Source organism: Macrotis lagotis, chromosome X (assembly GCF_037893015.1).
Source record: "Macrotis lagotis isolate mMagLag1 chromosome X, bilby.v1.9.chrom.fasta, whole genome shotgun sequence".
In the NCBI taxonomy this organism is placed as follows: domain Eukaryota; kingdom Metazoa; phylum Chordata; class Mammalia; order Peramelemorphia; family Peramelidae; genus Macrotis; species Macrotis lagotis.
Window position 1 is genome coordinate 601,956,215 of NC_133666.1, and position 20,157 is coordinate 601,976,371.

The following is a 20,157-nucleotide window of genomic DNA, read 5'->3' on the forward strand; positions in this document are numbered from 1 at the left end:
ATTCTGAATTTATAAAAAGAAAAGCATTTATGAATGGGCATGAATGGCTAAAGAGTTATGAACCCATCAGTATAATATATATGTGCCTATAGAAGAAAAAGCTAAGTATTTTTATACAACAAACTTGTCTCAAGATCAAAAGATATTCATAGGCAGGAAGAAGTCATTCCTTACATAAAAGGAGATTTAGTGTTCTTTAAAAAGGGAAGAATGTATGAGGAACAAGGAAAGCACTGACTCATCCAACTCTCTGGTTAGAAATGTTTCATAGAGAAAGACAGCATTATGTTTCCCTACTACCATTATTTTTCTCTTGGTTGTAAGCAGACAACAGATACTTTTTCTACCCAAAGAAATATACCCTTGAATAACAGCAGCCAAAAATTTTACCTGTTGCATGCCAAAATTATTAGATTACTCCTAACACTCCTGGGTGAGTTTCCTTTGCTAACTCACCAGCAGCAATTCTGGAAATGGAAACAAGAAAATATTTTAAAAGTAGAATTTGGGAATCTTAAAGTTTGAAGGGCCTTCTGTTTCTGGGCAAGACTATCATTTAAACTACTTGAAAAGAAACTATTTGTGAAGAAATGGTACTACTAGCAATAAAGAGTATTTGCTTAATTGCTCAATCTAATGGCTTTTACTCAGTCCCAATATTCTTGACCTCTCTGCAATACCTAATATTGTGAAACCTCTCAATGAAAAGTGCCTCAGTACCAATATGCTGGTTCATTCAGTGACTAAGAACATTGTGAGTCTAAGGCTGGTGACTGAAACTCAATTGAGATTCTCTCATTGTAGCTCCTTACCGATCTTGGAAATCAACTCTTTATTGGAAATTTTGGTTTTATGCTACTAGTTCAAAGTTCATTTTCCTTGACACAGAGGTAGAGCTATACAAAGTCATCAACCTCACTCTCTCTTCCAAAGTCATCATGAACCAGTGGCAAGACGGAGTCAAGACAACTGGAGATGGTTCTAGATGCAGTGGATGACTTTGGCTTCTTCAATGTCTAACCAAGAGCTCCATAGGACCTGCTTCAGTTGGCTTCGTGGTCTTTGGAACAAAGTGTTCTCATCTGCCCATTCCACCAGTGGAAGACTTCACATACTTGGAGTGGACACACCTCTAACTCACCAATGAATCTGAAACCCCTCAGTTACCCTCAACCTGGTTTAGCCCACCTGCTGAAATGGTTTATCAGGGTGTGGCTGCTGTGCATGCTACAGCTTATTGGAGCCTAACTTGGAGAGTTAGGTGACTCAGATGGACATCAAAGGTGGAAAGGAGTCCTGAAAAGGGCTCTCTGCAGCTCTCAAGCCAAGGTACTAGTCTTCCTTGAACACACCCTACATCCCATGGTTACAAGCCAAGACCAAAGTTGAGGGGATGTTGGTGCATATCTTTTGTTTGCAGATGATTGTGCCCTCAATGCAGCCTCTGAAGCTGAGATGCAACAAAGTATGAATCCATTCTCTGCTGCCTGTGCTCATTTTTGCCTAACAATTAACACCAAGAAAACACAGGTGCTCCATCAGCCAACACCACACCATCCATGTGTGGAACCATTGATTACAGCAAAAGGAGAAGTTTTGAGTTCTGTGGACAAGTTCATTTACCTTAGCAGTGCAGTGTCCTCTCCAAGGAAGTTCACATTGACAATGAGGTTGATACTTTCATTGCCAGAGCTAGCTCGGCATTTTGGAGGCCCAAAAGAAAGTATAGGAGAGTAGAGGTATTAGAATGACAACCAAACTGAAGGCCTACAAAGCCATTGTACTGACCTCATTGTTATATGCCTGTGAAACCTGGACAGTCTACCAGCTCCATGTCAGGAAACTAAATTACTTCCATTTAAATTTTCTTAGGAAGATTTTGAAGATTACCTGGTAGGAGGAGATTCTTGAGCTAAACTGCCAAGCATTCTAACATTACACAGAGAGTACAAGTATGATGGGATGGACATTTTGTTAGAATACCAGATGTATGCTTGCCAAAAAGATTAATCCATGGAGAACTCACACAGGGCAAGCACTCACAAGGTGGTCAGAAGAAATGATACTGAGACACCCTGATGGTCTCCCTGAAGAACTTTAGAATTGATTGTGAAGCATGGAGGACATTGGCACAGGACCACCCGGCATGACATGACCTCAACATTGAGGGGGCTGCACTAAGTTTAGAGTACCCACCCCAGGTATTCACATGGACTATTTGTGCCCAACCTGTGGTAGAGCATTCCAAGCTCATATTGGTCTGATCAGCCACAGTTGGACACACTGTGATTTGTCTCAAAAATAGTGATGTTATTTTTAGTCTTCTTCAATAACAAAGGACAAGAACCAAACCAAATTGGTCTTATCCTTTCTTTGTTCTTCCTCTTTTAACTCTCTCATTACTTAAACAATTTAACAAAGGAAGTTTCTAGTCTGTATAACTTCTTGTGTAACAAATGGCACATTTATTTAAATGCCTATACTTTACCATTTGCCAGGGGTACAAAGATAAAAAGTAAATGGTCATTGTCCTCAAGGAACTTACATTTAATTGTGTAAACGTTTATAATACTTAATAATTATTTTTTAGAAAACTAATACATAGAGAAAGGCAGATGCAAGAGACATTGTTTGTCACATATTGAGTCAGGATTAACTCTACATATCCTGAATTATATTACATACCATGAACCATCCTTATCTCACCAGGAGGAGCTCCTGTAATGTCACTGTAGAGAGAAAACCAACAAAATCTTCTGATCTGATCAGACAAATGAATCACGACCTGGCTGAACAAGCAAATGGTAATAAACTCAGGAGAATTAAAAAGTCAAACAGAATGGAATTCTGTAAATAGTACAGATGGTATTGCAGATCTGCAAAGCTCAAAGCAGAAAAATCAGAGCTTAGGGAGTGGAAAAGAAATAGAAGCAAATACAAGACACTAAGTTATAGAACATTTGCACTGGAGTCAATGCTCCTTCCTTAGTTTTCCAGAGGCACAGGGAAGTTTGGAGGAGAATTAGCATTTTATTTTATACATCTATACATACATGTATATGTTTGTATGTGAACATGGATGAATATATGCACATTCATATGTGTTTAAGTCTATAGCACACATGTACCTCATTTCCTGATCTTTATGATATGAAATAATACTCTGTAAAGAATGGGAAACAGTATATATGACTTCACATCACTAACTAGTTGACAATAACTAGCTGACTTATTCAAAGTCATATCTCATAGCTCAGGCTCTAGCTTATTTAAAAATGAAGCAGTTGAATGAGATAATCTTTAACGTTCTTGACAACCCCAAAACCCTATGATGTGATGCATGTGGTTGAGCTTTATTTGTACTTTGAAAGTTTTAATGTCACTGAATCAAAAGATACCATAAGTAAAGCACTGAGCAAGCAGGTTCCAGTCTGGGGTATAAGTTATCAAAAAATATACCAGAAATAGAAATAGCTCAAAGAAGTTTTGTCAAAAAAAAAAAAGATTTGAATGACTAAGCAAGGACCAAGTGAGGCCATAAAAAGGACGAGAGTTGGAATTAAGTGACAGGAGAAGGTAATATATTACCAAGACCCTGAATGAATTTTTTGTCTCACTCTCCACAAGCTGAAGGTCACTGCTCAGAGAGAATGGAATAAATTTTCCAAGAGGAGAGTGAAATATGAAAATGTTTTAAGAGGATAGCAGTATGAACAATTAGGAACTTGATATAATTAGAGATGACAAAGAATAGGTATCAAATGAATTATATTACAAAGTTCTTTTGAAAAGAGCCAACAAATAAAGTACAGCACAGTGAGGATCAAAGGAAGGAAGGAAACAACAAAGGAGAAAAAAAGAAAAGAAACTGAAGGGACAGTAAAGATCATTAAGCCAATGTAGCCATGGAAATTTTTTTTTACCATTTCTTGAAATGTTTACCATGAAATTTCCTTAAGCTATACAATCTATGAAAAGGGAGGGAGGGAGGGAGGGAATGAGGGAGGGAGGGAAGAAGGAAACCAAGCTGACTCCTAGTTCTCCATTCCTGGTCAATATTCCTTGAAACCCCTGACACTAACTTAGTCTTCTGAGAGAAACTCAGATTGTGAAGAGCGGTTTAGTCCATGATAGATAATGGAGGAATGTTTACTGTTTTACAGCATAATTTATAATGAAGAATACTAATTTAGTCAGAAGATTACAGGATTTAAAACGAAAAAGGAATTCAGGCATCATCCAGTTCAACTTTCTCATTTTACAAAGGAGGAAACTGAAGTACACAGAGGTTGCGGTTTGTCCAAGATCATACAGCTGGTTTAGAGGAGACAGATGTAAAAGTCAGGCTTCTAAACCTTTAGGCTTTCTACTTTATTGTGTGAACCAGGATGAGGAGAAAAGCAAGAAGAGCAGAGTTAATAAAGATTTTGCTTTTTTTTTTTTTTGGACAGGAGACAAGACTTGGAGCAAAAAAGATAAATGCAAACAGATTATGGGCAAACTATTGGAAGCACAGATTAAGTTTCTGACTGAGAATCAAAAAGTCCTACAGTTTTAAGAAACTGGCTTTAGAAATATGACCTATATTCTTACAACATATAAGAGAGGTGGAATGAAGATGAACCAAACCAGAGTATATAATTTACTAAGAGTAGGCTTCTGTAAAACTTTTGAATGTCACGATCATAATTACCCTACAGATTGAGTAAGCATAGAATGGAAGAATGCACAAAGTGACATTTTAATCACAGAGTGAATAATAACAGAAAATGTAAGTATTTAAAAAGGGAATAAGCAGTATTGACAATCAGTTCCACTAATTTAAAAAAATATCAAATAGTATTCATTATACTGTTAAAAGTACACTTAATGTGACAAGCACTGGAAAATGGTGTAAACAAAATAGCAAAAGGCTCCAAAGATTTCTATATAAAGTAAAAGCATGATTGCATGAAAGTATGATTCAAATTTATCCCCCTCCAAGTGGTGTTGGGTGATATAAGGCTCAAAAGGAAAAGGTAAATGGACAGAACAATTTCATATCCACTGGCTTCTGACTATGCTACTATCATCATCAAGAGAATTGGACTGAAGCCAAGAAAAGATTTGTTTACAAGTCAATAAAGAGTTACTATGGAAACAAGAAAAATTTCATTAACTCACTAGATATTTGAGGTTGGAAGGACAAAGAAAAAAAGATATCATTTAATTCCTTCAGAAGATATGATTGGGGAAAGCAGTCTGCCAGTCACATACATTTGAGGATAATGCAGATGGCCATTTTAATTTTGCACCATCATTTAATAAAAGGACTGGAAGAAACACTTCCTGGAAAAGAGAGCCTTGAACCGAAAGTATGCAGCTACCCATACACATGCACAATTCATAAGCTATGATTATCACTGCATGGTCATTATATATTGCATGGTCAAATGGAATGAGTGCTGTGCTTAATTAGGAGTTAGAAGACCTTGGCTGAAGCACCAGCACAGTCCTTTGCTAGCTAGTTTAAGTTGAATATCTCACTTAATTTCTACTAGTCCCTGTTTTTTCACAAGTAAAACAGAATCCAAATACCTCTCCTATCTACTTCATTAGAAAACAGTGCTGGCAACCTGGAGCCCCAAGATCTAGTCTGGCTCTGTCAGTTATTAATGTTTTGCACTGCTCGTTTCAAATGTAGTTGAAATAAGGTAATGATTGAGGTATATGAGAGAGTGGAGGGTAAAAATATAAATTAGGCTTTCCTGCCTTCAAATGGTTAGGGGAGAGGGGGAAAATAAGGTGAGATAAAACAAAGGTGACTTGGAAGGATTTAGGGTGTTACACCCATGGGAGGAGTGATATAAAAGTCTGTTTCTGTGCAAGATTAGTCCAAAAGGGTCAAGATTTCAGTGGGAGAAGAATGGAGAAGGGGACAGGGGAATAAGCATTTACTGAGGATCTCCTGTATCAGACACCAGACTAAGCACTTTACAAACATTTTCATTGATCTGCACAACCTGGTAAAGTAGGTGCTATTATATTTATGTTTAGATTTGAGAAAACTGTGCTCACTTTGGCAGCACATATACTAAAACTGGAATGATACAGAGATTAGCATGGCCCCTGCGCAAGGATGACATGCAAATTCATGAAGTGTAGAGTTGAGAAAACTGAGGCAGACAGAGATGAAGTGACTTGTCTAGAATCACACAGCAAGTGAGCTAAGCAGCTGGGGCAGAATTTGAACTCCCCAATTCTAGACTCCAGCCCTGCTCCACCTAGCTGCCCAGTCCTGTGTGTGTGTGTGTGTGTGTGTGTGTGTGTGTGTGTGTGCGCGCGCACATGCGCGCCAGTGAGTTCGACTGGACTGGAATGGAGATACTTGAGGGAAGCAATTCTCCAACAAGCTATTACAATAATCAAGGCATGAGGTGATGAGGGTTTGCCCCAGAGAGGGGACAGTTTCAGAAGAGAAAAGGGGGCATATTTGAGAGATACTGAAAAAGGTTAACTCAACAGGCCTTGGTCTCAGATGGGCTGTGGAGAGGGAGAAAAAGTAAGGAAACCATCAGGACACCTTGGTTGTGAGTCCAAGGGAATGGGAGGAGGATGTTGTCCCTAAGTAATAGAGGAGGGGAAAAGGTTTGAAGAGAAAGATAATGAAGACATTTATCTTTGGAGAGGTTGGTGTTTAAGATTATTGGATGTCCAGTTTGAGATGTCTGAAAAGCAACTGGAGATGGGAGACTGGAGATCAGCAGAGGGGTTGTGGTAGGATAGCTAAATCTGAGTCATAAAACTTGTGATGGTGAATGAATCCAGAAGCAATGATAAGCTCTCTAAGTGAAACAGTAGAAGGAGGAGAAGTAAAAGGGCCTTATCCAATTTCCCTTCCTGCTCTGTCCTCATTTTCCATTATGTTCTTTAGAACTATTATTCTATCAGGATCACATTTCCTGTCCCGTTAGAACTCTCCCTCTTAAGACTCCTTTTATCTTCTTGTACTCATGCATTCCTCTCCTCAAGAATAAAGAGTCGCTCCTTCCAACTCCAAAACTGGGTTGTCCTTCTCCTGAGTGCTTTGACACACTTGACCAAAGGGAGGAGCAGATGTCTTTTTCCATTTCCCTTCTCTCTGGAAGATCTTTCCACCTGCCTACAAACACCTTGTCACCATCCTCCACTGGTTCTCAGGGGATTACTTCTCATCTTTCAAGAAGTTCAGTACCCAACTCTATAGTCTTTCTTTCTAATTCAACCCTGCTTTCATATATAAGGATCTAATATATACACATGAAAATCCTCTCAAACACCTTGATGTCCCTCTTCATCAATCTCAAGAACCATGATATATATCACTTTCATTTCACCTGTTACACATGGAAACAGTCATATCTTCGATATGACCATCTATGTATGCTTTACTTCCATGTGTAGTTATACCCATGTTATTTTCTGAGGATGAAACAGAAATGAAGACATCTTGCTGTCATCCCTGTCTTAACCTCTAGTCAAGTATCACTGAGTGCTGGAGAGAAAACTCAAGGTCCCACAAGTATCTCAAGCTCAACAAGTCCCAATGGAATTTATCGTCTCTTCCCTAAAATTCAACCTTGAACACACCAAACAGTTTCCCAACTTCCTTGTTTCTGTTAATGGCATCTTTGTCATTCATATTCATAACCAGGGAGTGAGTCATTCTCAAATTTTTTCCTTCTTCATCAGCATCATCATCACTATCAACATCTGGCATTTATGTGACCATTTAAAGTTGGCAAACTGTTTTATATTCTCATTTGATCCTCACAACAACCCCAAGAGGTGGGTGCTATTATATCCATTGTATAGATGAGGAAATTGAGGCAATCAGAGGTTAAGTGATTTGTCTAAGGTCATATATCTAGTAAGTGTCTGAATCCGGATTTGAGTGCAAGGTCTTCCTGACTTTTCCTACCGAGCTGCCTCACATACTCATACCCTCATATCCAATTAGCTGCCATGTCATATTTCTACCTCCATGACATGTTTTATATCTGTGTCCTGTTTTCCATTCACATGGTTATTGACCTAGACTAGGTTCTTATCCCTCCTGCCAGGACCAATTGGTCTCCCTACTGCCTCTAATCTCTCCCCCCTCTCTAATCTTTCACAGATTGATGAGGCTACTTCCCTGATTAGGAAGATCCAGTAAGCTCCCTATTACCTCTAGGATAAAGTACCCTCCTCTCCCCTTCTTGGATCTTAAAACCTTCTGTAGAGTGACATCAGGTCACCTCTCTAGATTTACCACATTCTATTCTCCATCATATATACTGTCCAAATTGGTTTCAATGCCTTCTTCTGAATTTGTTCTTCCAATTTTTTGCCCTTAGGCCTTTTACCAGCTGTTTACCCAGGTCTGGATGCACCCTCCCCCAACCCCTTTCACTGTTGAAAAGCCTCAGTTTTCTTGAGGACATGGTTTCCCTGCCACCCTCACATAGAGTCCTTCTTAAGCTCTCTTCCTTTCTCAAAAATCATCTTGTATTTAATAGATGTGCCTGTCATATGCCACCTCCTCCCTCCTCCTTCAAGTCCCAGTGTGTGTGGGGATATTTTTTTTTCATCTTTGTATTCTCAGAGCCTCATGTAGTACCTTGCACAAAAGATGTGTCTTTGCTAAAGGATTCTGAATCAAACTGCTTGTTGAATTGAAAATATTTTTGTAAATGTGCAGTTATTTCTTGCATCCCCCTTATTTGTCACAATCATATAAAACATCTCAGCATCTGCATCATCAAAAAAAAAAAACAAATAGATAAGAGGTCCTATGTTAAAGCACATCACAGTGGTTCAGGTTCTGTCTCAGGTCAGAAGTTCTCACTGGGTTAAGCATCAGTTGATCAATGAATGGTGTCTTCATCATCAAATGTATTTCACTTTCAGGGACCAAAGCAGAGGGCAGAGCTTTGAGCTGTTGCATTGCTTAAGGCTCTAAATAAAAATACAGAGGCCTGGAAATCTATTTAATTGAAAATAGACAACCAATGTAAGTTGTAAACTACTGAAGTAGATTACATTTCTCTGCAAAAATAACGGGCTGCGAATAACAGACAGCAATTCCAGGCTTGGCTGGCAATCAGCTTGTGCCTCTGTGGCAGAGCTGTTACTGAAATTATCTCCCAAGCTAATCACAACAGACTCAGTCTGTGAAACTCTGCTGATATTCTCTCTTCCAGACTTCTTAAAGTCTATCATTCTACACCAGCTGAGTGATAGTAATGCTATTTAAATTCAAAATTTATTCCTATAATTCCATCTAAAGACAATATTAAAAAAAACATGAAAAGGGTAAGAGAGGATAGATTCATTTTGAAAAAGTAGATATTTATTTCTGGAGTTTTGTTTTGGATTTTTTTCCTTAGGTTTTTGCAAGGCAATGGGGTTAAGTGACTTGCCCAAGGTCTCACAGTTGGTAATTAGTGTCTGAGGCTGAATTTGAACCCAGGTCCTCCTAACTCAACAGCCAGTACTCCATTCACTGCACCACCTAGTTGCCCCTGGAGTTTTGTTTTTAATGTATTCAGAATGAAATAGAAATATAGCTATTGGTTTGACTGGAGTCAAAAGTCCTAGGTGTAAATTCTGCCTGTACCAGCTGACTGCTCTGAATCTCAAGTGCATTAATCAATGAATTACCAAGCATTTATTGGTCCTTTATGATGGGCCAGGCCCAGTGACACAAGGGACATCTGTCATCAGGACACAAAGAAAATTAATAAAATTAGTCCATACTATTAAGGAACTCCCAATTTAATGGTGATACAACATTTGTAAATTAGACCACATAGGATAAATGTAGAGTATATGGAAAATATCAGTGGATGGCACTATTAGCTGGGAGGACCAGGAAAAGGTTTTCTGGAAGTTAAGACTTGATCTCATTGTTAAAGGAAGACAGTGATTATCAAGAAGTTAGGAAGAAGAGTACTCTAGATTTGACTTCTTCCATCTCCAACTTCTGAGAGTATCTTCAGGATAAGACTGGCTTCCTAACTATCTAATCATACCTCCATTTAGTACCACCTGCTGTGGGGCAGGCATTCTTGAGTCCCACAGGACTCCAGCTGCTAGGTAGTTGAAACTCACAGGGTTAGTGTTAGGAAGGGAATGGTGAAGATTCTCTTAAATTTTGTTCCTCCCTCAATGGACCTCTCTCTCTAGTCACTGATATTTACTCAATCAGGCACATACTCCCATTCCTTTATATCCCATCCTAGTGATCCTGAATCCATTAAACTCCATCTTCAACTCAATATACCTCAGCCTAAGTCCTACTCCAGATCTGTCCATTCTGTCCACTGCACCCTTTATGAAGGCTACTCCATAATGAACAAATTTCCTTTCATCTAAACCTCTTTCTTTCTCACTTCTTCAATCTTCTAGCCCTTATTGAAATGTAACATCCTCTCATAGACCTTTCTCTTACCATTCTTTCTATAAGTGGCTAACTTTCTCTCCAAAGTCCTAAGTCATTGGATGTGATGGGGATGTGTGACTATTCTTGCATCTACTGTTTTTCCTTGCCATCTTCACTATACAAAATCTTCTCCTTTTAGGATCATGCTATCAAAATTTATCACCCAATACAAATTCTAGTGTTAACAGAACCCTTGAACATTTTCCTTCCTTCCTCAATGAATTCAGGGTCTGGCTCACAATTTTTCTCTGCTCTTCATTTTTTATTCTTAGATTAAGTATCTTCAACATACATGTTGATGTCCCCTCCCGATACCTTTATTTCCTCAATTCACCTGACCTATTCCACTTCAACTCAGCTATACAGACAATATCACCCTCGATCTTCTCATCACTCACAACTGTCCATTTCCATGTTGATGAACTCTGATCATAAGCTTTCATTGTTTCATTTTTCTCAAAGCTTACTGACCTTTAAACCGAAGACTTCATATTCATCATGACCTCCATTCCTTTACAATTACACTTCTCCATTGCATTTTTTTCTACTGTCACCCTTGCACTTTGTAAAACCCTTCTCCAACCTATATCTTGACTAGCTGTGAACAAACTGAGCCCTACACTATCCTCATCCTAGATTCCCTAGCTCTTTTATCTTGTCATTAATCATGCCTTATCAAATTTCAACTCTGGTTCACATGCCCACCAACCACCTTCTTCACTGCTATTCAAAAGTTGTTAAAAGGAGCTGAAGGAAACCATGAGGAAACTTTACTGACTGGGCCTTCAAGAAACTGAAGTTATATAATCTCAACTGGGTCCCCTCACTATAGCAAGACAATGATTTTATTACTCCATACTTGATTATCTCACCATGCAAAATGGATGCTTCAAATCTTATCTTTCCTTAAGCCTCTCATTGCAACCCTGCCACCCCCAACTCCCTGATCTGAGAATCTGATATCAAACAATTGAGATCAATTGTTAAATGCTCCCCTTTCTCTCCTGTTTATCTCTCATCACCTAGATATCTCTGTGTATTATCTTCTCCTGGTCTCAGATGAAGAGTTGGCCCATCTCCTTTCCAGTATACACTCTTCTATATGCACTCTTGGTTCATTCCACTCCTAACTTTTCAAACAAAATGTCATTTACATCCCTCTGTCCCCAAATTTGACCTCTGCCTATCTATGGCTGCTTCTCTCTTGTGTATGTATACACATATTTAAATCAAGCCAACAGAGTTTATCAAATGCACATTACATATGAGATACTATGTTAGGCACTGGCATTCCCCCAACCTCAAAAACAAACTGTCACATGATCCAAACTTCCCTGCTAGCTTTTGTCCTATATTTCTTCTCTTCTTGGCTAAACTCCTAGAAAAAAGAATCTATAATTGGTGCTTTCACTTCTATTTTTCCCTCTCTTTTTAAACACCCTGAAATTTGGTTTTCAACTTTGTTATTCATATGAAACTATTTTTTCTAATGTTATTGATAATTGTCAAATCTAATGGCCTTTTCTCACTTCTGATTCTCAACTTTTCTGCAGGGTTTGACACTGTCAATTCCCTTCTCTTTCCTTTCTGAGTACTTATGACATAACTGTCTCCTGGTTCTCTCCTCTTTGTCTCACTGCTCATTTTTAGAGTTCTTTGCTGATTCTTCATTCATGTCACACCCTCTATTGTTGGTCCTGAGTCTCAAGTCTTTGTCCTAGGCTCCTTTCTCTTTTCATTCTATAGTCATTTGGTGATCTCATCAGCTCCTGTGGGTTCAATCATCTTTAAGAAAATCATTTCCAGCTTTCTATATCTGAACCTAGTGTCTTTTTTTGAGTTATAGTCACACATCTATAAATGATTCGTAAGAGTGTCCTGTAGACATTTAAAATTCGGCATATTCAAAATAGAACTTTCCTCAAAAACCATCCTTTTCTGAATTTCCCTATTACTATGGAGAGCACTAAGCTTCAAATCACTCAGGCCCACAACTTTGGTGTCATCTCTAGACTCTTACTCAACTCATCATACCAGTCTTATTCTTTCTACTTTCATAATACAAACATAATCATTCCCTTCAATTTATATAGATATAATCTCTATAAGAACTTTATCTTTTCTCTAATGGCTACTACATTATTGTAATAGCTTTCTAAGTGGTTAACCTGCCTTGTCTTTCCCTTCTCCTAATCAGTCAATTGCCAAAGATATTTAAATGTAAGCCTGACAATAGCACACCCCTACTCCCTAAACTGCACTGGCTTCTTAATACACCAAGAAAAATTGAGACTGGTATTTGGCCTTTAAAGCCCGTCCTAAACTAGCACCTTCTGCCTTTCCAGCTATCTTATAACTTATTCCTAGGATCCAGTGACAGTGACCAATTTGCCATTACTTAACATAGCACTTCACTGTCTGTCTCTGGGTTTGTACAGCTATCACCTATACCCTGAAGATGCCAACCCCTTACCTCTTGCCTTTCTGAACATTTTGAAATCTTGGATTTCTGTAAATTCACTTTTATTGCTTATATTTGAATAAAAGATAAAGCCAGGAAAATGATTAAATCCTAATTCTGGCTAGAGCTGAAAATTCAACAAGTGTCCGCTCTAGGTCTAATCTTTTTCATATCTTGTTAATTTTTTCCCCCAAGTACTTGTTTCTAAATTTTTTCCTTTTTAACCTTCAAACTCTGTACCTATTATCTATGCCATTACTTCAAATCTAGAAACAGAACCTGAAGTAAAAAAAAGTTTTAATTTTCATTTATCATTGTCTGTCCTTAACCTGTAAGAATTTTTTTTCAGGTAAGACTATAATTCATGAGCATGTGAAATTAAAACCAGAGGATATTCTTGCTTCTTGACATAGGAAAGTGATCTTTAAGATGCTGTTCTACCCAAACTAATTTTTGCTTTACCCATCTCTAGTTTTTGGCTCTGGGAAAGATGAAATGTGGGTATAAGTATTATTATTTAGCAAGCTATCATATTAACTTAATTAACAATCATTTTACATTACAGATTTCACTAAAGCATGCCTTAGTTGCCTGAAGTTGAGGAATAAAATTGTTAAGTGTGATCATTTTGTCATAATCATAAAATGACAGACTCTGAGAACTGGGAAACATCCCCAAATAGTGGAGCAACCAGACTTAGTTTAAATGCTTCCAGTATGAAACTCTGTAAAAAAATATTTTTTATTCTTTCTTTTTACTAAATTGAAATTTATCTCCTTGAATCTTCAATCCATCAATCCTATTCCCTTCTTTGCCCTCAAGGATAAGACTAGTTTAATTCTTCTTTTACAAAAAAGTCCTTCAATAAGTGAAGATGGCACTATTTGGTTTACAAGGGGAAAGTAGTCTTGAGTTAATCTACTTGAACTGATTTAGGTTTACCCCAGATCCCAATTCTGTGGAGTATGCAATGTGTCTAACGCTCCTAAGGATATATTCTTTACTTGCAAGTTTAATTGAAACTGTATTCTTCTTCAATTGATGTATGGTTGAATAGCAACAGTAATTATGTAATAAGAATGATAATATTACAATAAGAGTATTTTGTGATTTCCAAAACACTTTATATATATTTACTTAAGCTGATCCTGACAATAGAGAAGTAGGCAGGGGAAGTATCATTCTCATTTGACAGATGAAAAGCCTGAGGTTTAGATTTTTCCTGGCTTTTGGGTCCAGGGCTATATCCAGTGGACCAACTAGTACACCATACTTTCATAATGGCCTGTCTATCAAGGTTTTACATCTTGTTCCTATGCCTCTGTATAGGTTGTTATGCCACTCTACCTCTAGAATTTGTATCTTCCTTCAAAGCTCAGCTGAAGTACCACCTCCTATATCAATCAATTAAATTTTATTGAGTGTATATACCAGGTATGGAACTAATTAGGCATGATGCTGATAGAAAGGTAAAAATAGTCCTTTTCTTCCAAAAGTTTTATATTCTAGTGGGGGACATAGCATATAAATAATAAAGTACATACAGAGAGAGAAGATGAGTGGTAATCTTAGAGGGGAAGGCTATACCAATGAGGGGAACCTGGAAAGGTCTCCTGCACAGAAGGTGGAATTTGAGCTGAGTCTTGAAGGAAGCCAGGAATTTTAAGGCACATAAGTGAGAAGGAAGAAGCAAGATTCCAGGCCTAGGGGAAAACCAATACAAAGACTAGCATCTGGGGATGAAGGTTTTGTTTAAGGAACAACAAGAGGACCAGTATATAAAGAAGAGAACAATACAAGAGAAGTGGAAAGGAAGAGCAGAGATAGGGAAAATAGTACCCAAATTTATTATGCAACATGTAGCCTAATATTTACAAAGTGCTTAGCCCCTATTGAAAGAGAAATTTTAACAAATTATGAAGGGCAGAGTAAAGTAGATGGTCTCATCCAATGTTGCAAAAACTATTTGCTGTCCTTGAAAAAAAAAAGATACTCCAGTTTTGTCTAAAAGGGCTTCTGTCACAATGGCAAAAGTATTTGCTTACTTCTCCTTGTCTTCTGCCCTTGAACTGGAAATGTTTCCTTATAATAAAATCTGACAGATGCATTCCACTCCCCTCCCCCTACCTTCTACCCCTCAGTGGATCCCCCCCTCTTTCTCTACCTTTCCCTCTACCATGAAATGCTTAACTCATCTATCCAAAGTTGTCAAGAAATACTACTGAACCCTAATTGTTGGTGGGAGCAGCCTTCCTCAAGGTGTTAATCAATCTTTTTGCTTTCAGTTCAGCCTCCTATCTTTGATCCTCACTGATGGATACACCTCTCCCAAGAATTCCTATTTCTCTCAGTTGAGAGAATTTCCCATCAATTAAATACTAAGCAAATACTAAATTTTAAATACTAAACAAAAGATTTTATATCTAATCTTGGAAGTACTAGGAAACTGCTGGTGGTTAATAAGTAAAGGGAAGATAAGAGTCAGACCTACACTTCAGAAAAAGCATCTTGGCATATATATGGAGGATGGTTTGGAATGGAGAATGACTTGAGGGGAGGAAGGTTAAAAGGTTATTACAGTAGTTCAGATGAATATAGAGAGATTGAAATGAGATGCTAACTTAAAAGAGGGAAGGGAACATAAACAAGAGGTGTGATAAATGTATAAATCACAATATTTGGCAACTGACTGGATAAAGGAGGTGAGCAAGATCGAGAAAGAAGACACTGAGATGACAGATCAGGCTGAATGAGAGATTGGGATAGCTTCAACAGTAATAGGAAAGCTCAAAAGAGTGGAGGATTTGAGGGAAAAAGACAATCTGATCTTGCCAGTAGCTCCCAAATCACTTTATATTTCCTTTGTGTGTGTGTGTGTATACATAAATATATATACATATATATATATATTCACATATATACATATATATATATACATACATATAATTAGCTTATTTATATACATGCTGCTTCCCCAGTAAATTACAAGCTCCCAGAAGGGAGAGACTATTTGTATGGGGATCTGTGTATATAACCAGTGTCTAGCATAGTACCATTCACATTGGGAGTGCTTAATAAATGACTGCTGAATGAATGAAAAAAAGAGAGTGAAAAGGTAGGTGGGAGCCAGATTATAATTACAATCATAAGAAACTGCTTCTTAATTATTCTCCCTGCTACCAGTTTTTCCTCTGTTCAATTCATCCTCTATACAACTTCCAAAATTATCTTAAGTTATAAGTCTAACCATATAATACCACTTCTCAAACATCTCTGGAATAAAAGATGAAATCTTCAGCTTGATAAAGTCCTTCATAATCAAAGTTGAATTGGCCTTTTCCTTCTTATGTCACCTTCATGAGAGTAATATGAAGGCAGCTAGATGTTATATTGGATAAAGCACTAAGGTTCGAGTCAGAAAGACCCAACTTCAAATCCAGTTTCAGACACTTTACTGGTTGTGTGACCCTGGGCAAGTCATTTAACTTCAATGCACCTAAATTTTCTCAAACATAAAATAAGGAAAAATAAATAATAGTACCTGTCTCTCAGGATTGTCATAAGACTCAAATGAGATAATGCTTGGAAAAGGCACTTATAATAATGTCTGGCTTATCATAGAAGGTGCTTAATAGGGGTCCCTTCCCTTTACATACTGAACATTCCTACCAAAGTGTAGGACTGAGTGCTGCACTTTCCCACCTTTGCCTATACAACTGGTGCTCCTCATGCTCAGGAGGCACTTCCTCTTTGCTTCTACTTCTGAACTTTCTTCAAGACTCAGTTCAGGAGCAGGATCCTTTCTGGGGGAAGCATCACCAGATCTCCCTGGTCCTCAGTGATCTCCAACTCATTAATAATCTTGTATTTACCATCCAGTTGAGATGTCTCACACCCACTTCCTGAATAGAATTGTAAGCACTTTGAGGGCAGGGGTTAGGTTATTTCATGTCTGTATCTCTAATTCTAGCCTAGCAGGGTGCTCCATGTTTTGTAGGTCATAGGACATGAGTTCAAATCCCATCCCTGTCATTTGTTACTAGGTGACCTTGGTCAAGTCATTTAACCTCTCAGGGTCCTGATCTGCAAAATGAGGGATGTGGATTAAATGGTTCTACAGTCTGTGACATAAAATCTTTTGCTGCCATGCCTGGTTTCCATGTTGAGAACAAGATGTCCCTCTCAGGACAAAAAATTCATTGTCTCTAATCTTACTACCACAGCCTTGATTGATACCATCTCCCTCAGTTTCCTCTTCCCTCTGACTGGAGACTTGGAGGAGGAGCCCCAAACTCTTCCACTGCCTTCCTTTATAGAAGGTAGAAAATGGTCTCAGTTCATTCCAATTCAGCATCCGTTGATTGCTCAGTCTGGTTTTAACTCCATGGAACATGGATGCTTCCATGTAACCCCTGAGCCCTCTCAGGTATCTCCCCCCCCCACTCCTGGCTGCTTTTGTGTGTTGTCTCCTCCCATTAAACTGTGAGCTCCTTGAGGGCAAGGATTAATTTTATTAATTGTATCCTTAGCATAGTGACCCACATATAGTAGACATTCAGCAAATGTTTATTGGATTGGGTGAACCAAGTATTCACTGAACTGAATTCAACTGAGTAAGAGCAGGAAGATAACCAGTCTAGTTTCCACAGGCAAGAGAACTAGCACTAGTGGTAAGAGGTAAAGAAGATGGAAAAATGTTCCAGCTGGTTCTGAGGAAAGGTCAAAGGCATTTTAGTCATGAGCAACTTTTAGTTACAAGCCACATACAAAATTACAGCTGCAATAATAAGAACTCATTTATATTGAGTTGTTCAAAGTGTTTTCTCATCAGTAATCCCAAAGGGGAGTTAGGGCAAAATCATTAGTTCAGTTTTATAAATAAGAGAACCAAGGTAAGAGTAGAAAAAGACTTACTCAAGTCTGAACTCTGGTGTTTAAACAATTTGAAGGTAGATGGAGCAAGGGGAAAAAAAACCAAACACTAGTTATTCTCAAGTAAAGCTACCTTTTCCTAATCATTGATTTATATTCATCATAACCTGTTTCTTAGATTTAAATTTTTACAAGGACATTTTGAAAATAAAACATTTTATTTCTTTATACATTCAAAGAGAGTTATCATTCTCCTGAACACAAAACTCCTATCACCTATTGCATGTCCTATACATAGGCATCTCAAACTCAACATGTTTACAATGGAACTCACCGTCTTTCCCTGTGGTGCTCCCAGTGAAGACCTTTCTATGCCAAGGCAAATCAGTCTTGTCTTTAATTTAACATCTGAGTTGAGAGAGTTGCCTAAGGCACTAAAAGGTAGAGTGATTTGGCCAGTGTCACAGCCAATGTGTCAGAAAAGAAAAGAACTCAAGTCTTCCGGACTAGCTTTCTACTACTCTACAATGATGCCCAGCCAGTTTTTCTGATCCACCTTTCCTAACTTCCATATTTCTCTTGAGAATACCACCCATCTTGCTGTTGCCCTTGAAACCTCAGAGTCATCCTTGAATTTTTTTTCATTTTGCCAAAATAGCCAAGCTTGATCAAGTTTGAGTCCACATCTCTCCCAGCCATCCATTTCTATTCATTTATCCATCCACTACCTTTGAACCAGGGTTTCATTAATGTTCCCCTGGACTACTGCAGTAACTTCCTAATGATCTCCTTGCTTCTGGTGTATCATCTGTCCAAATCATCCTTCACATAGCTGCCAAAATACAAAGGTTCAACCACATCACTCCCTGGCTCAAGAAATTTTGATGGACACTTAATTACACCAAAGTAAAAAACAAATTCCTCGTCCTGGCAGAAAAGCTCCAAAAGACAAATTGCTGACCCCACTAAAGGATATGCCATTTCCCACCTCCATTCCCCCCAATGAACTCACTTCTTTCAGCACTAATATAATCCCTAGGTCCCTTCAAGTTTCTGCTCAGGTGCTACTTCCTTTTATAAGGCCCTGACTAACTTCCCCCAGTTGTTAGTGTTTTTCTTCTTCAAAAATTATTTTGTATGTATTTACTGATGTCTAGGCTTCCCCCACCCCCAGTAGAATTTGGGTTCTCTGAGGAAAAAGGCTGTTTTTCCTTTTCAAGTGCATCACCCTAACCAGCTATACTGTCCTGCATACATAGGAGGTGCTTTAAAAAATGACTGCTAAATTGAAGGTTAGCTCCAGGAAAAATAGATCCTTATCCTTCTACTTTTTCTATATTTAATTTCCCAGCAATCAAAAATATCAAAATGTCAGCACTCACAGTATTTTAAGCAATGAGAACATTTTAATCGACTTACACATATTTTACAAATGTCTAAGAAAATGTATTTTCCATATATTGTTTTCACATTAGGTATCTCTTAAAGAAAGTGAACAATTTCTAAAAGTTTTCAGCATATAAGATACAAGTGCATGCAACACACACACACACACACACACACACACACACACACACACACACACACACACACACCTTCTGTAAATGTAATGCTGAAATAATACCTTTAGGGAAAGAGTTAAGTAAGTGAGAATAGTCTTCTCTGATTTAGACTTGTCATTTCACTGCCTTCCCTAGGACTTATTCCTGAGAAAATGAGTTCTCTGTAGAAATAGTGGTGAGAAGGTAAGAGGATGTCCATTTTGTGGAAAACTAAAGGGTCTTTACCTGCTTCACAACTGTCACAGTTCCTGGTGCCATGGCAACCACAGAGGCAACAGCAGCAGCATCATGAGTCTCTGTTCCCAGCTCAATAATTTGCTGAAGGATGTTCACAGCTGTGGGATCAAGTCTTTCACCTTATTAGAAAGACAAAAGCAAAAGACAGTTATAATTAAGAAGGTTCCCATGTTAAGGGAAACAAAAAAATGCTAGATGTTATCTTCAAAAATCAAAGATTTTTAGTCCAATGCCTTTAGTAGCAAGAGTCCCAGAGGAGGGTATTTATAAGACAGACATTTGAGAAAGGGTATTGATTGGCAAATTGGAACCTACAGTTATTCTTTTCTTTATTATGAACAGATCTGAAATAAGATACTGATTACTCACAAAAAATAGGTGTTTGAGTAGGTGTTTCCATTGCCAAAGTACTAGATTTAATCATATCAAAAGAATTTGAGTTCAGGACTCTCCCTGAATTTTCTCTGAAGCCTGAAACATATATCATCAGAGCAGCTTTTTAGGATATGCCAACCACCATAACCAGATGTATGACCATCTGTAAAGCCATATGAGTACAGTACTATGACCCTTATAACTAA

The 20,157-nt window shown here is 38.0% G+C and overlaps 1 protein-coding gene and 1 non-coding gene across 2 annotated transcripts in view; one reads left to right on the forward strand and one right to left on the reverse strand.

Moving 5' to 3' along the window:
* ZFAT (zinc finger and AT-hook domain containing) overlaps positions 1-20,157 on the reverse strand; it is a 284,095-nt gene that overhangs the window by 28,407 nt on the left and 235,531 nt on the right. The window contains exon 15 of the mRNA XM_074202542.1: positions 19,565-19,695. Coding sequence (XP_074058643.1) covers positions 19,565-19,695 — 131 coding nt within the window. The remainder of the gene's footprint in view (positions 1-19,564; positions 19,696-20,157) is intronic.
* LOC141503693 (U6 spliceosomal RNA) lies at positions 6,050-6,153 on the forward strand. The gene has a single exon (XR_012473024.1). It is a non-coding gene; the product is annotated as a U6 spliceosomal RNA (small nuclear RNA).